Source organism: Macaca fascicularis, chromosome 14 (genome assembly GCF_037993035.2).
Source record: "Macaca fascicularis isolate 582-1 chromosome 14, T2T-MFA8v1.1".
Lineage (NCBI taxonomy): Eukaryota > Metazoa > Chordata > Mammalia > Primates > Cercopithecidae > Macaca > Macaca fascicularis.
This window is the reverse complement of record NC_088388.1, coordinates 91,843,202-91,859,925: the sequence shown is the minus strand read 5'-3', so window position 1 is coordinate 91,859,925 and position 16,724 is coordinate 91,843,202. Positions and strand designations below refer to the sequence as shown.

General features: G+C 39.2%; 1 protein-coding gene across 8 annotated transcripts in view; it reads right to left on the bottom strand.

The window, feature by feature from the left end:
- The window catches only part of FAT3 (FAT atypical cadherin 3), a 687,971-nt gene that overhangs the window by 108,994 nt on the left and 562,253 nt on the right, over positions 1-16,724 (bottom strand). For all 8 annotated transcript variants that reach the window (XM_015435598.4, XM_015435601.4, XM_015435600.4 and 5 more), the window contains one exon: positions 11,192-11,331. In XM_015435598.4, the coding sequence (XP_015291084.3) occupies positions 11,192-11,331 (140 nt within the window). The remainder of the gene's footprint in view (positions 1-11,191; positions 11,332-16,724) is intronic.

Sequence of the window (16,724 nt, the reverse complement as noted above, 5' to 3'; positions counted from 1 at the left end):
CTTTTTCTTTATGACACAAACTGGTTTATCTTGTCTAATTGCATTGGCTATTACAGCATGACAGTAAATAGTAGTGAACATAGTGATGCTCTTGTCTGATTCCTGACTAACAGAAAAAATCCTCTAGTTATTCTCCATTAAATATTATGCTAGTGTTTGGCTATATTTCAGAACATTATTTACTTTTAAAAATAAATGCAACCAGATTATGGCTATCTGCATAAATGGCTGCACTATCATTCACTTTGGTACAAATATGCCTTTTTTGAGGAAGAGACAAGCGGTGGTGCTACCACCTCCGTGCCAGGATAGCTTGCCATTCAGAGTCAGCTGGACATGGGACAAGTTTGCCCTGTAGTAGTTTGTGGTAGAAAAAGGGTTAAAAAGTGTGCCAGTAAAGTTTTGGGTATTGTTCTTATCTCCACTGTATTTGCAGAACCATACTAGATTCTTTGAATGCCAATTCTTTCATTCAGAAAGTTCAAGTTAACTTAGTCAAGATGCTAAAATATTTGTGTTCAGTTATATTAATGGGAGGAAAAAGCCTTTCCGGCCAGCAAGCCTGCCCTGACCTTCATGAAGTTTCAAAGTTGATGTGCTCTTGAAAAGCTTGCCTCTTTTTGCTTGCTTTGTCTTAAGCCTAATCTACAGTCAGAACAAGTGTTTCTCTGTAAAAGACTTCCTTCTCCTCATTTACTTTTTATTTCCCACAGTCGGGGCCATTTGTGAGCTCCTGAACTAACAAACAAAGCAAAGTAACTCTCAAAGATGTTGTGTTCAAAATGGTAATTGAAATGCCTAAAGAAATACAATGAAATCAAAGCAGGAGGAAACTCGAATATAGGAAGTCTCTTCAGAGCTGGCTTCAATGCTGCCCACCACAAACACTTTGGGTTTTGCAGGCTCTTCTAAGCTAAGTCTGGGTAGATGCCAAGCTCTGCTTCACAAAGGCTCATGGTATAAAGTGTCCATGGGGCGAGCTGTAGGGTGAAGGCGCTGTCTTTTATTAGAACCAATTAAGTCCTAAATTACTGAAATTCTCTTCTGCCTCTGCTGGCATTTCAAAACCTTATTTAAAACATTCTATAGTTGTGATTTCAAGGGTGAAGCCCCTTGTATTCTCCTCAAGCTTGTAAGTTTTGTTTTTGAATGTATAAGTGGAAATATCACATCAGCTTGTACTTGTTTTACAGTTTATAAATCTGTATCACATTCATTTCCTAGACTTTATTTTTTATGGTTTACCAGTGGGGAAAATGAGAATTGGAGAAGTTAAAAGATATGGCTGAAGTCCCTATGTCAAGGCCAGACTCAACCCCAGGTATTACAGAGCCAATTCTGTATTCACCTCATCCTATCAATTCCGTGTGCATTAAGTTACACACACATTAAAAGTAAATGCACGTAACATTTATACATACAATGTGTACAAATATTATGTACTTTGCTATAAAGAAATCCTAATTTACAAAATAGATAACTGATTCCATTCTCATTTCAGGAAAATTCATATGAGGTTATTTTAAATATAAAGATCCCTGGTCCCTTTAAAATTAGAATCTATTTTCAAAAATTGATCTCCTCATAAATTGTCAAGCCCAGATCTATTATACACAGTAAAATTTTATTATTATTATTTTATGAGACAGGGCTTTCCTCTGTCTCCTAGGCTGGAGCACAGTGGCACAATCATGGCTCACTGTAGTTTCAGACTCACACCTCAGCCTCCCAAGTAGCTGGGACAATTGGAATGCACCACCAGGACCGGCTAATTTTTTGTTTTGTAGAGATGAGTTCTCACTATGTTACCCAGGCTGGTCTCAAACTCCTGGCCTCAAGTGATCCTTCCACCTTGGCCTCCCAAAGTGTAGGGATTACAGGCATGAGCTGCCACACCTTGCTGTAGGGTTTTTTTTTTTTTTTTTTAAATTAAAAAAGAAAGTCTTACATTTTAAGATTTGGCTTGCTGCCTTATTTTATCTGTATACATTTGTAGTTGTTCCAGCATTTTCCTAATCTAAATACACAAGGGAAGTGTAGGCCAGTGCCTTTTTTTTTTTTTTTTAGATGGAGTCTCGCTCTGTCACCCAGGCTGGAGTATAGTGGCATGGTCTTGGCTCACTGCAACCTCTGCCTCCCAGGTTCAAGTGATTCTCTCACCTCAGCCTCCCAAGTAGCTGGGACTACTGGTACATTCCACCACCCCCGGCTAATTTTTGTATTTTTAGTAGAGACGGGGTTTCACTATGTTGGCCAAGCTGGTCTCGAATTCCTGACCTCGTGATCCGCCCGCCTTGGCCTCCCAAAGTGCTGGGATTACAGGCGTGAGCCATCGCACCCAGCCAGCCACTGCCTTTTTCACTGCCAAGAGGCAGATGACAGAAAAGGAGATGAAAGAAAAACCCTGATGAGGGAGATGCCCTGTGGGAGTCTGTTGTTCTAGGGAATCATAGAGCAGCTTTAGCAAAAGTGATTTGTTTCTTCTCCACTTTTAAGTAGGTTCAGGATGAAGGGAGGCCATAAAACAAAGTCCACATCTTCAAGGTAAAAACCTACTTTTAAAGGAAGTAGGCCAATTAGAAACTCCAAACACAGCAGTTAGAGATGACAGAGGAGGAATGAAATCCTCAAAGCACTGAAGGTCAAGACTAACCTTAGGAATTCAGGTCACAGCCCTACCAGCCCTAATACATGCAAGTCCTTTGGGAGAAAGACTGGCCAATTTCATTAATTGCCTTTGTGAGGCTTTAGAACTTTGGAGATTATCTGAGAGAGATTTTTAAATCTCAAATTTGGCTGTGGAGCATACAGATACAAGTTGATTTTCCTATCTTTTAAATTTTATTTTAATTAATTAATTTTTGAGACAGGGTCTTTGGAGTGTAGTGGTGTGATCACGGCTCACTGCAGCCTCGACCTCCCAGGCTCAGGGGATCATCCTGCCGTCCAAGTAGCTGGGATTTATAGGCGTGTGCCACGCCTGTCTAGTTTTTTTTAGTTTTTGTAAATTCTGGGCTGGTCTTGAACACCTGGGCTCAAGCAATCCTCTTGCCTTGACCACCCAAAGTGTTGGGATTATAAGCATGACCTCTGTACCCAGGCCTTTAATTTTTTTTAGAGACAGGGTCTCAGGGCATGATCATAGCTTACTATGACCTTGAACCTTTGGGCTCAAGTGATCCTTCTGCCTCAGCCCCTTGGGTAGCTGAAACTATGTATGCATGTGACCACCACACCTGGCTAATTAAACAATTATTATTATTATTATTATTATTATTATTATTATTATTGCAGAAACAAGTTCTCATTGTGTTGTTCAGGCTAGTGTTGAATTCCTGGCCTCAAGTGATCCTCCTGCCTTAGCCTCCCAAAATGTTGGAATTACATGTGTGAGCCACCGTGCCTGGCCTTCCTACCTTTATAAGTTTAAAGGATTACTTGAATAAGAAGAACATTAAAACCACAAAATCACATGAGTCCCTGAATCAAATCAATGTAACTTTTAGATTATAATTTGGACATGGCTGTCTCTGCGTTTTTTCATAATAACAATAATAGCCACACACATATTTTACAGCTAATTTTAAGTGAGAAATAAACATTAATAAAGCCTGTATGTGTCTAGCATATCACAGAGTCCAAGAATCTTCTCATAATAGCTTATTTCATCTTATAATTTATGAGGCATATAAAGTTTTATCCTCATTATGCCGAAGAAACTGAGTCTCAGAACGACTGAGCTGCCTTCTGTAGTAACACAGACAGCAATTGGTTAAGTGCTAACTTCAACTTGAGTTGCCTAATTCTGAGTTGGTGCTCCTTTCATCATACCAGATGATTTCAATAATGAGTTAAAATGTGTATTTCATATATATAAAAGTGTAGGAAAATGTTCCTGGACTCGTATATGATTTTGAGAAGAAGCAGGTTTATATCTTTTTACCTGTGTACACCTAGGCAGGCCACCTGAGCAGTCTGTGTCTCAATTTCTCACTGGAAATGAGTGTAATGATAACACTTGATTTAAGTATCCCAGAGTTACAGGGAAAAGAAGCTTAAGAATGAGCCTTATGGCCAGGTGCGGTGGTTCTGTGGAAGGCCAAGGTGGGTGGATCACTTGAGATCAGGAGTTCGAGACCAGCCTGGCCAACATGAGGAAATCCCGTTTCTACTAAAAATACAAAGTCAGCTGGGCTTGGTGGTGGGCGCCTGTAGTCCCAGCTACTCCAGAGCCTGAGGCAGGAGAATTGCTTGAACCTGGGAGGCGGAGGTTGCAGTGAGCCGAGATTGCGCCACTGTACTCCAGCCTGGGTGATAGAGTGAGACTCTGTCTCAAAAAAACAAAAAAACAAAAAAAAACCTTATTACTTCAATAATTATTATATAAATACCAGGTATCCTATATTACTATGTATTTTCATCCATTAACTCTTTGAAAGAGCCATGTTCTAGTTTCATTTAAACTTGCTCTGATGATGCAGTAACTCAGATTGGTTTGACAGATATATGGGGAAAGTTGCTAAAATTCATAATTTCTCATCCTTGGTAATGTGTGTCTCTGGGGCCCAAAAGCTCAGTGGGTTGAAGTGAGAGCTATAAGGAGGCTGAAGTATTTTGCTCTCTTCTTTGAATGGCTGACTATCAGACATTCTGATAGCCACAGGCGGCATCACGTTCCCCAAGCTGCCATCTTAAGAGTGTCTCCTTCATGACTAGTAGGGCCAGGTGAGTTTCTTTTCCTGCATTAGAACAGATATCAAAAATTTACTCTTGCTTTTAAGAGACAGCATTGTGTAGTGGTTAAGAGAGCAGGATCTGGAACCTGGATATAAACCCTGATCTACTCAAGTTATTTAACCTTGCTTTGCCTCTCTTTCCTTATCTGTAAAGTGGGCATGACAGTAGTAGGTTATTTTTCTATTTGTACTATAGGCTGGGTGCAGTGCCTCATGCCTATCTATAATCCCAGCACTTTGGGAGCCTGAGGCAGGCAGATCACTAAAGCCCAAGAGTTCAAGACCAGCTTGGGCAATGTGGCAAAAACCCACCTCTAAAAAAAATACAAAAATTATCTGGGTGTGGTGGTGCATGCCTATAGTGTCAGCTACTTGGAAGGCTTGAGGTGGGAGGATCGTTTGAGCCCAGGAAATCCAGGCTACAGTGAGCCGTGATTGTGCCACTGCACTTCAGCCAGGGCGACAAAGTGAGACCCTGTCCTGGAAAAAAAAAAAAAAAAGTTACCATAAACTTAGAAGCTTAAAACACTGATTATCTCATAGTTGTGTAGGTGAGGACTCAAGGCCGAACTCAAGGGTTGGCATGAATGTGTTCCTTTCTGCAAGCTCTGGGGATGACTGCCCCAAGCTCATTCAGGTTGTTGACCAAATATAGTTCCTTGTGGTTGTAGAACGGAGGTCTCTGGTTTCCCTGCTGGCTGTCTGCTGGGAGTCTCTCTCAGCTCCTTAAGGCTGCGTTAATTCCTTGCCATGTTGCTGCTTTCACATTCAAATTAGAAATGATGTCTCAAGTCCTTCTCACATTTTGAATCTCTTACTTCCCCTTCTGCTGCCTCTCTTCTGACTCCAGCTGGAGAGTTATCTGCTTAAGGGCTCTTGTGATTCGACTGGGCCTACCGGGATACTCCAGGATCCTCTCTGTATCTTAAGATTTATACCCTAATCATATCTGCAAAGTCCCATTTGCCATGTAACATAACATATTCATGAATCCAAAGATTAGAACATGAACATCTTCTTGGGGAAGTGAAGGAAGGAGAGCCCTGTTGCCTACCACAAATACCACCTGCTTCACTGAGTAACTATAAGAGTTAAATGATTTTGTTTTTAAGGATAAATATATGTAAACACTTGGGTTTTTAAATCTATTTCATGTGTTTCAGTCTGTTATAGTCATTATTCCATTATTCTTTTGGATATTCATATTATCCCATCTTTAATCAGTGGAAATCCATTTGAGTTTCCTCTTGTCATGCTTTACCATGATTCCAGTAGGCTTTTCTGTCAGGAAAAGATGCCCTAGGCTCCTGCTCCAAACCTGCAATTATCCATTTCTATGCAGAATCCTGACTCCTTTCCATGGTAAGTGGTATGTAAAGACCACAGTCTGGGCACCATGGGTAGAATTCCTCTTAAAATGACTTTGTAGTGCTACTTTATGTTTGGATGGATGATAACCCCATCCTCCTAGGCATTTCGTTATTCCCACTCCTTATGGGCCTCTGTTTCTACCTGGATACTCTCTATTCCTCCCCCGCTCATAACAGCCAATGCTCCTTGTGATTCCTCAACTCTTTTCCAACCAGACACAGTACCAATTCCTTCAACATTTTCATTCCCCTGTGCCAGACACCCTTCAGACATCCTCACTCATCCCTGGGCTTCTAAGACATTAACACGAGGAACACTTCTGTAATGTTTAGTACTGGTAGTACCCCTTTCTCCCACAGACTCTTCCTTTAAAAAAAAAAAAATTCTCAAAGAGAGTTAATTTCCCGTTTGCTGTCCAGGGCTTTGGTGGACAAACAGTCCTTCTTAACCCAGAACAATAGTGCTTTGAAACACTATGGATAACAGGCAAGCCCAGTGACAGAGCTGGGGAGCCTTCAGAGGACAATGATTCCCCCAGGTATGTGCATATGTTTCCCAGGGAGTGTTGGGGGCTGCATGTTGAAATTTTCAACTAGAGTTACTGACTGAAAAAAAAAGTGTTAAGGAGTTAGTTTATCTTAACCATTTTTAGATCACATACCCATTTGAACATCTGATGAAAATTATGGACTTTCTCTCTAGAAAAACACACACATGCCAAAATTTACTAACAAGTTAATGGGCTTCAAGGACCTTTTAGGAATGCAAACTGTTTTGTAGGGTTCAAGTTGTTTGTATAACTAGGTCCTGATTTGCACGGGTTTGTTAGAGACAGCAGGATTTGAAGTGGGGCAGGGGTCTGGATAAGAAGGCATCAGGGTGCTGGTTTAAAAACACTCCAGTGAACATTAGTCATTCTTCGGTCCAGGAAATTGCTAATTCCGGTGCCAGTTCATGCACTATCTGCTATCATTCCACAACATTAGTAGTGTAGAGAATGAATAAGCTTTTAAAACTTGGGATAATTCTCAGGACAAAGCGAGCACTAAAAAATGTCAGTTGATTTTAGGCAAAGAGAAGACTATGACAGAGCCACCAAAGGCAGCCATCCTGGCATGGCACATGAGGAACTGGAAAAAGCCCACTAAGATACCTTTGGCCTGGTGTGGCCACAGAGCCCTTGACAAGTTCTACCTCATGTGCACTGAGGGTGCCTTAAGGCACTGTCTTGCACTTTCCACCCCAGAACAAGTCAGAAAGTATCCAGAATAGCCCTCACTAAAGGACGGGGATGCAGCCACCGGATCTTCCACTTCATCTGAGGCACTTCATCTGAGGTAAATCCCATGTGTGCCTCAGAGAAACTAACAGGTGATAGGAATAATAACAATAGCAGCAGTAGCTACTATTAACTGAATTCTTACTACATTTAGACCTCATGCTGATACTCTGCATGCATAAACTCATGTAATCCTCATAGCAACTCCCATGTTGTAGGTATTGGCACCTCCAAACAAGAAGACCAGGGTGCAGAGAAGTTAGGTGACTTGCTTGAGGTGACTCATCTGTTTTGTGGCAGAGTGGAGATTGGGATGCAAAATTACCTGCTACAAAGCCCATGTTGCCAAATACTAACATTGTATTACAAAAAGCATAATAATATCCCCTACAAAATAAAGAACTAGTTTATGCAGAGGCCCTTGTCCATCTTGCTAGGAGGTTTTTGTCAATGTTGGGATGCTGTATTCTTACGTTTAGTTCACTGGAATCTTTTCAGCCTAAAACCCACAGGACCTTCTTATGTTTTGGGCTCACACTAAGGAATCTCAGTAAAGAAAAGGATGTTTATCATTAGATATTGTAGCTCTGAGGCACAAGAATCCTGTGAGAGTTGGGAGAATAGGACAAAACTGAAGGTGAAGGAAGGGTTTTCATGTGGACACAGAATCACTGAGGATCTGATTTATTTGACATTTGTGAAGCCAAGTTCAACATGTTGTTTATGGATGACCTGAAGCCCTGTCATATCATGTTTTATGATTCCAAATGAACAAAGCAGAGAAAAGTTCCCGCAGGAAAACTGAACAGGTGTTTTGGGGCTACAGGACATTTATTTAGTTATATGGTGAAGGTTATCTGTTTGATGGTAGAATCATTAAGTTGCCCAGGGTCATGCATGGGAACATGCTTTCATGGTTTCTAAAAGAAATCTGGAATGCCTTTTATTTCCCAAAACATCCTTTTGTAAAAGTGTTCTTGACATGGAGGGTGCTGACTAATTCAGAGAAGCACTCCTACCACCACCGCCGGGAAAGCTGTGGTAAATACGAGAGAGGCCTGGATTGGCAGGGGCTGGTGAGGTGGTCAGGCCCTAAGATAGCTCAGTAGACAGAGTAATGACTTCCTGATGGTAATACCAATGACATACAGGTATGTACTTTGGAAACTCTTAGTTCCCATTTCGTACAAAGGTCATGACTCTGGAGACACAGAGTGACTTGAACGCTTTTGACAAGAAAATCTCTTGGCATCCTTTATTAACTTCCTTATCTTGGCCCTACCAAAAGGTGCCTCAAAGTTCACCTAATTCTCTAACTCCTTCTAGACAGCCCTGGAGATAAGCCTAACTGTATACTAGTCAGAAACAAAATAAACAAAAACAGGACTCAAACGGTGTGTACGTTCAAAGTTTCGTAATACATGTTTCCATATTAACTTGAAAAAAATGAGCGCATGTCAGTCACCTGGATTTAAAACTCTGAATCACTGTGACCTTAGTACTTAGCATCTAGAACTGCTCCTAGCCCATGGTAAGAACTCTAAAGATATTTGTGGAACAAATGCTGTTAAATGACTTCTCATCTGGTTCTAATAAAATTCTAAAGTAAAAGTATCATTGATAATTTTTGTTGTTGTTAACATGAATTAGTTTTGTGCTTTGGAGATCCAGCATATCTGCTGCGTAGACTCTGCTGAATATGTATCTACTATTCATTCACTTGTTCTAAAAATATTCAATTTTTAAAATATCCATAATGGTATTCTGGGCACACTGAATACCATTTAATTCAACTGGTATGAATCTCTGGAGAAAAGTCTGGAAATGAATATGGTTTCATGCTTTATTTATATTTTACTCAAATATGTCTTATGTTTTTAAGTGGCACTAAAAAGTCAAGGTTGAATATGCTAAGACAAGGCTAATTTTTAAAACTTCAATTCCCATTTAAAATGGATTAACACTTAAGACAGCAATACAGCAGGTGGGTTGTTTTGTATTAGTCTTTGGGGGCGTGCTTTTGGACTGTGTGGTTCTCATAACACCCCAGCCATGGGTTCTTTCCATGTGTCTATATTTTAGCCTTGAAAATACCCTGGAACAGCATGGTTTTCGATAGGGTGACTATATAATTTATCGTCCCAAATGGGGCAATTTTGAGAGTTAATGGGGTCCTTGACCCTGGCTGCATGTCAGAATCACATAGGATTTCTGTGGCTGTATTTATTGAATTTCATATTTTAGAAAACTAATTTTGGTTTATTGTTACATTCTACATTCTTTGCATTTCATTTTGCTGATCAATGAACAATATATTACTTTTATATAACAACTATGAATAGTCAGTTAAGGGAAGGAGAATAATTATGCCAATGCCACAGACATAAATGGGACTCTTTAAGGCAAACAGGGTCATATGATCATCCTAGTTACTGGGAAAGGATGCAGGTTGGAGGATCAGAAATTGTTTCACACTGGCTGCTGTATTATGTGCAAGTCACTTCTCCTCTCTAAGGTTTTAGTTTATTCAAATGAAAAGTAAAGGAGTTGTACTAAAATGAACCCTATTGTTTTCTTCAAATTCTACCATTCTTTGATTATAAACAGATTCAAAGGAAAGAGTTTCATTATATTTTTCAAATAGTCTCAAACTAAGAGGCAGCTGGCTAGGCAAACACATGAAATATTCATCCTTTCTTCTTTTTAAAACAACATAGTTGCAAATGCTTACATCATATTTAAGATGAATCAACGCTTGCTTCAGGGTTGGCAAAAATTTCAACTTCACTACCTGAAGCATTGTGTTCAGAAAGATTCTAAGGACACATCTGGGCTCAGCAGAAAAATGGGCCTTGATGAATTAGTGATGCCTTCTGGGGTTAGAGGAACCTCAGAGCTCAGCAGGGACTAAGAGAGGGGTTTCAGCATATGCATATGTGCCAGCTCTCTGCCATAACTGGCCTAGGTCTCTGGTGCTAAAAAATAAGACAACAAAATCTTCTCATATTTAGTACAAGTCTGCCTCATATTGATATGTAACAGTGTGCTAGTCTCAGAAAGATGTACTGAGCCACATGAGAAGTCCAAAGATTTTCTTTTCCTCCTGCTCTCAATGCCCTTTCACATGTGCTCAGGTTGCAAAGTATGAGGAGTGGTCCTTGACCCTGGCTGCATATCAGAATCACATAGGATTTCTGTGGCTGGGGTCCAGCCACTGGTGTTTTTCACCTCTCACCACAACCAAGGGGTTCTACTATACAAACAGCAAGGATAAAGAGGCTAGAATGGCAGAAGAGAATCAGGACACCTAGATCCCAGTCCTTTTTCTTTACTAAGGCTGCATGACCTTGGATACACTACTTAGCTTATCTAAGTCTATAAATGAATTTGGACTCTTAGGTATTCTTTAGCTATAACTTTCTGTGACTAAAAAAAAAAAAAAAAATGAAGAGGTAAAGAATAACATGGTGTGTTAACTCAAGTAAAATAGATGTCCTCCTCTTTGTAAATTCAAGGAAAGTTGACTTTATTGTCAAACAGAAAAATCTACAGTAGATGATCAGGAAACAAACACGCATCACTTTTCCATGCATGATCAATCACAACTTCTTGAAAGCGGCAGCTAAGTCCTATGATATCATCTACAGAATCCCTTTTCTTAATTGTTCTTGAAAATGGTTTTTGTAAACACTAGAAAACCATGGACATAATTTACTACTTCCATTACATTTCTTTTTCATTGCTTGCACCCCTGACTTTGGCAGCTATTTCAGCATTCCTGCTATTCAGTAATTTAACATCTCACCTGAGTGACAGCAACATTTGTCCCATCAGTGACTTCCACACTCATATTATAGATGGACCTCTGCTCTGCGTCCAAAGGTTTTGCGATGACAATTGTCCCAACACCCTTCTCTGCGTCAAAAGCGCTGTCAAAATTCCCCCCTGATGATTTCACAGAAACATGAAATTAGCAAATCTGAGAACTTATTACATGTATTATATCATATATCTTTAAAGGGAGCTCTTATACAGAAATATTTTTTTGATAGGCATCCCTATGGCTCAATTTTGTACATCTTAAATGGGACCTCTTTATTTCTAACTTGATTCATAGTTCAAAACACAGCCTCTACAATGCATAACAAATGTCACGAAAAAGGAATGTATTGCAAAGAAAAACCTCAGCAGTAAATGTTAGAGTAGTGAAGCATAAACTGACCCCATTAAATATTTAGAAACCTAAAGGCCCTTTAACCTCCTGTGGCTTCACCATTAGAAATTTGTAGATCTTTTTGTTTTTTCCAAAGTAGATTAAATTCTAAGTAAATAAATAGTCCAATTATTATTAATAGAATGAGTACACATTTAAAATCTATTCCAGGATTGATGGTAAACATTTGGCTGCTAGAATTCAGATTCCCTTAATTAAATGTCAGAAATAAAATTATGAATTCTAAACAGTAAAAAAAAAAGCAAAAAAATTTTCATATTAAAAATTCTATATCTGCGAGCTGGGATATTTATAGAAATACTTATGTTGCCATCTTGGTAGTGTAAATTATTTTTCTCCTAAAAAGGCAGAAAGCCTAGGGAGAGTCACAAAATAAAATTGGGAAAGAAGCAGAAGAAAACATCAGCTTATATGACACCAAATTACAAAACAATTTACATGAAAGTTTAGAAAACTTTACTTTCCCCTCAACCCCCTGGCCACATGTAACTCACAGTCTGTGAGTGATGTGCTTAAGACAATATTGCCGTTGTTGAAATCACTGCTGATGTTTCCACCTCTGGCAACCAAAGTGCGGTTTATGATCTTCCCAAAATGAAATATTTTTTTGAGGGGGAGAAAAATAATGGTATGAATGTTGGAACAATTTTAATTAAGCATGAGTGTATGTTCACAAGCTCTGCTTCTTTTGGCCTGAAATTTCATGGTGTTGATTTTGTTCTCAGACAGTAATTTTATTTAACTACAGCATATAGGGCAATGTATTTATTGAATTTCATATTTTAGAAAACTAACTTTGGTTTATTTTTACATTCCACATTCTTTGCATTTCATTTTGCTGATCAATGAACAGTACAATATATTACTTTTATATAACAATTATGAATAGTGAGTTAAGGGAAGGAGAATTTTACCTGAATTACTAGAATCTGATGTACAATGACATGAAATAAATAATATGGTTTACTTAAAAAAAAACCTGGCCATATATATATTTCAAATACTTATTACTTGCTGCTGTCATATACACTTAAGATTATTTAATTGCAAGAGAGAATATAATTGCCCTTGACATTTAATTAAAGTTATGGAGAGATGAGAGTATCAGAGAATTGCTCAGAGATTATATACTTTTTTAAAAACTTCATCTAAAAAGAGACTCATTTTCCAATTAATATCTTTAATTGATTTGATGAGAAGCACTAAATATTAACTCCAAAAAAATTGTTTGAAGCTAGGATAAGGAGAGAAGGGGGAGTCTAGGCTGAAAAGGGAAGCAAGCCTTAGGTCATTACCATTTCTTATTCAAAGGGAATGTTTCATGTTGATAACAACATGAAACAAAATGGAAGTCTGATTTGAGTGTCGTGAAAAACCATCTTCATGAACAAGAGAAAAAAACAACAACATGATCATTTGCTATTAAGCGGTACATTCTGAGAAAAAATTTGCCATGGAAACTTTCAAAGAAAGGTCATAAAATTGCCTCATAAGTCCTGTATGGAAGGAAAGATGAGAATGCAACTTCTCAGGTTGTTTCTAGTGGGTATTAAATCCCATTTTAAATCCCATTTAGAATGTTTTCTTTATCAAAATGTTAACTTTCTTAAATCTTAGGGTCATGATATTATTTGGAGGTGGGGAAAGGAGTCATCCTCTAATGTTGATTATTTTTAAATGTGAAAATGTGTGAGTCAAGTCAAAATAAAGATTATGCAAATTATAAAACTGTAGTTTGCTCCAGTTTAAAGATGATTAAAAATACATTTTAGAGAACCAGCAAGCATAGTTTGAGTTTGAGTTACTGTTTAAATGGGGCAGTCCAATTTGCTCTGTTTCACTGACTTTGACTCACATTTTCCCCAGGGCCCTGTACAAAAATACATAATCATCTCATGCGCTTAGTGGCATAACATTTACATATGGCATATAGAGTGTGTGCTTTTTCTTAGTCGTTTTTCATATCAAATAACATTTTTGGCTAATTTTATGGGTTTTTTTTTTTTTTTTTTTTACAGTTTTCTCTCTTTCTGTGTGTGTTCATATATGTATTTGTGTGTGTATGTGTATGTGTGTATCTCCCTCAAATTCTTTAGAACAGAAACCTCCAAAGGGACAGGGGAGATAGACCATTAGAAGAGCAGAGCCAAGAGCACTTGAGGGAGAGCCTACAAACTATGTTTCTCAGTTTACCAATATAGTTAGCAGCCTCGGACACTCATTTCCAGGACATTTGTTCCTAGTTAAACTAAGATTTAATGTAAAACAAAATCTTCCATGAGTTTTAAAATGAATTTCTGACAAGGGACACAGAATCTAGACCAGCAGTTTACCATCAACCCTCACACAATTTAATAACCTACCACTTAAGCATCCCATTTCATAAACGACTCCATATCTCTCCCCCAGGTCTCATTTTTCAGGCTCCCTTTTAGCCTGAAAGTGATTTCATTTTCATAGGAAACCATATCCAAATCGTCCAGAGTGAGAATATCAAATGCAAGGAGTCCATTTTTGCTAGCAGCATTCCACTTAAACAAGGTGTGCTTCCTCAGAGCCAGTAACAGAACATGCAAAGCCAGAGTGTGTTTGGTGCAGCAGCGTTAGGCTCAACAAAAGGTGGGGAGGAGGGAGGACACCGCAGAGCTGGTCTGAGTTTCAACAAAGTGGGAAATTAGAAAAGTCACAGCCTGAGCATTGCTGCAGGGGTGTGCGGCAGAGATGGTTAAAAGCAAGGTTGTGAACAGCCCACATAACAGATAATTCACATTAGGGACATATCTCTTTGACCATTTTTGGTCAAGACAGGTGTAATAGAGTAAACAAAGAGCAGATGAAGCACACTGGATTTCTATTGGATTCTAAAGTTAAACATCCCAAGTAGGAATGTCCTAAAAGGCTTTAAAGATGGGACATAAGTGGAAATATGTTGAGCCAGCAGCTACTGCTTAAATGTGCTGGGCATTGGAGCTGGGCCATGATTCACTCTAGTTTTTCTTTAAAGAAGGGTACGAAGCACCTCTGTCCCTCCATAAAGATACCCAATGGTGAGAATCACACAGCTTCCCCTTTAGAGAAGCTTCCAGGTACCTCCCCTAGCATATGATTCTATTCCACTCCATGCGTAATTGTAAAAATACCAGCCCACATCTAGTTGTCACCAAGGGGGAGGTGTTATGTGAGCAGCTTCCAGAACATGGAGCTGCCGACTCTCAATGAATTCAGGGAGTTGTGCACAAGCTGTTGATTCAGGTTCAGCATGTACACTGAAATTAAGAAAAAATGCTAAACACCAGTTATGGTTTGATCTTGAAAATGCTAAACACTAATTACCATTTTCCCCTAATTTTCTGCCTTGAAATGAAAGCAAGCACAATACCTGGCTGAAAAGGATATTTACTTGGAAGACAGGGGACACCAGGTGGAGGTCAGGAAAAAGTGGTCGGAAAGAAAATCCCTTCTAGAATTGAGTTTAAAATTTATTTTTTTAAAACCGTTAATAGTATATAAAGTGTTTCTAGGCTTCTTCTTATTTTTCTGAAGTTTCTTCAGATGTGCTCCTATGGACCAGACTGTTGCTATGGAAAAATGAGAGGCTTATTTGGGATCAAATTAAGGAAAAGGGGCAGAATAGGGGAAATGAAGTGTTTGATATCAGTTGAATAACTTGGAGCAAGGGTCACCCTGATGCAGGAGCAGTTGTAATAGAAATAACGCATGAACATGGTTTCTCTCCATATCACTGGGTAAGAGTCTTTTGTTAGAGAAATACAGCCACCTGATTAGGGAAGACCCAGAGGTTTCCAAGCTCTAGCTGAAGAACAAGGCTCTACTAGTGCTACCAGAGACTTCAACTGGCCTACTTGATTCATCTCTAAATGGCGATGGCTCCGCTGGGGACAAGGTTCAATAAAGACAGGCAAAAGCTTATGACACAGCAGCAGCCTGGAGCCCAAAGTTTGAAGGAACCTATGACAAATGAAGGGTAAAAGCAGCCTTCCTGCAACACAGAAAGACATTTCAACTTGAGTTGGAACTATGTGCTATCACTCACCAACGGAGAATCATTTTCAAAGAGCAGCCTTACAGTAGGCGAGATAAAGAAGGATATTTTAGGTGCTTACGATTTACAAAGAAAACTATTTTTGTAGCCTAAGTCAGGTGAAAAGCTAAAAAATGGGTGACAGCACCCCCTATCCATTTGCAGGTAAAGAGGAACTGTCTGAGGTGCGTAATAAAGGTGGCCTTCTCTATTCCAATATTTGCCAACAGAATAAAGATACAGGGACTGAACTGTGAACCAGATTGCATGCACATTAGAGAGTCTGTAAATCAAGGAGCTGTGGAGTTGAAATCATAGTCCCCTGAGAAGTGTGAAGATATGTGATAAAGCCACAAAGGATTATGGGTTATTTGTGTTCCCTTCAGTTTCTTTCCCTTTTAACACAGAGAAGGAACATGCTGTGCGTTGGGCTGTTTAAACGCAGAACAGCTGAACTTTATTATGTTTCCGTTTAATTACAGCTTTCTTAACTCAGTTACAAGTAGGGCTTCTGTTTCTGGAAGCTGAAAAGTCTCACTGCATAACATTGTAAGCAGTGGTCTCCTTGGAGGCACAAGAAAGTGTGTGACAGATCCTCGATGCAAGGGTCCAGGCTTGGTAACAAAACCTTGCTCGCTACCCTATTTTTGTGAATTCATATCATGGTGGGAGGCAAAGACATGCAGTTAAGCAAGATTTGGGTTGATTTGGAAATGCAGAAATGAGGCGACTTTACTCTCAGGGGAAAAGCATGCTGAAACACTATTTCTGCTCACTTAATGAGAATTTATTAGTCATAGCATTTGTAAGCTGTAAGTGCCATGCCAAGATGATGTCTTCTCTGTAACTCAGTGTCTCTTTAGGTGTCTGCATGCACTAGGTCTAAAATGGAACCAAATCCTCACTCCCTTGGAAGAGTCACAGAGTATTTACCTTGGCAAGGCCCATACTTATACCTGAGACCTCATTTCAGATCCATGCTGACATTACACACCTAGTGCCTATTCCAGGCATTCACTGCTATGTTCTTAAGCATTGAGGCGCAATGTTCCGTCTTTCCCC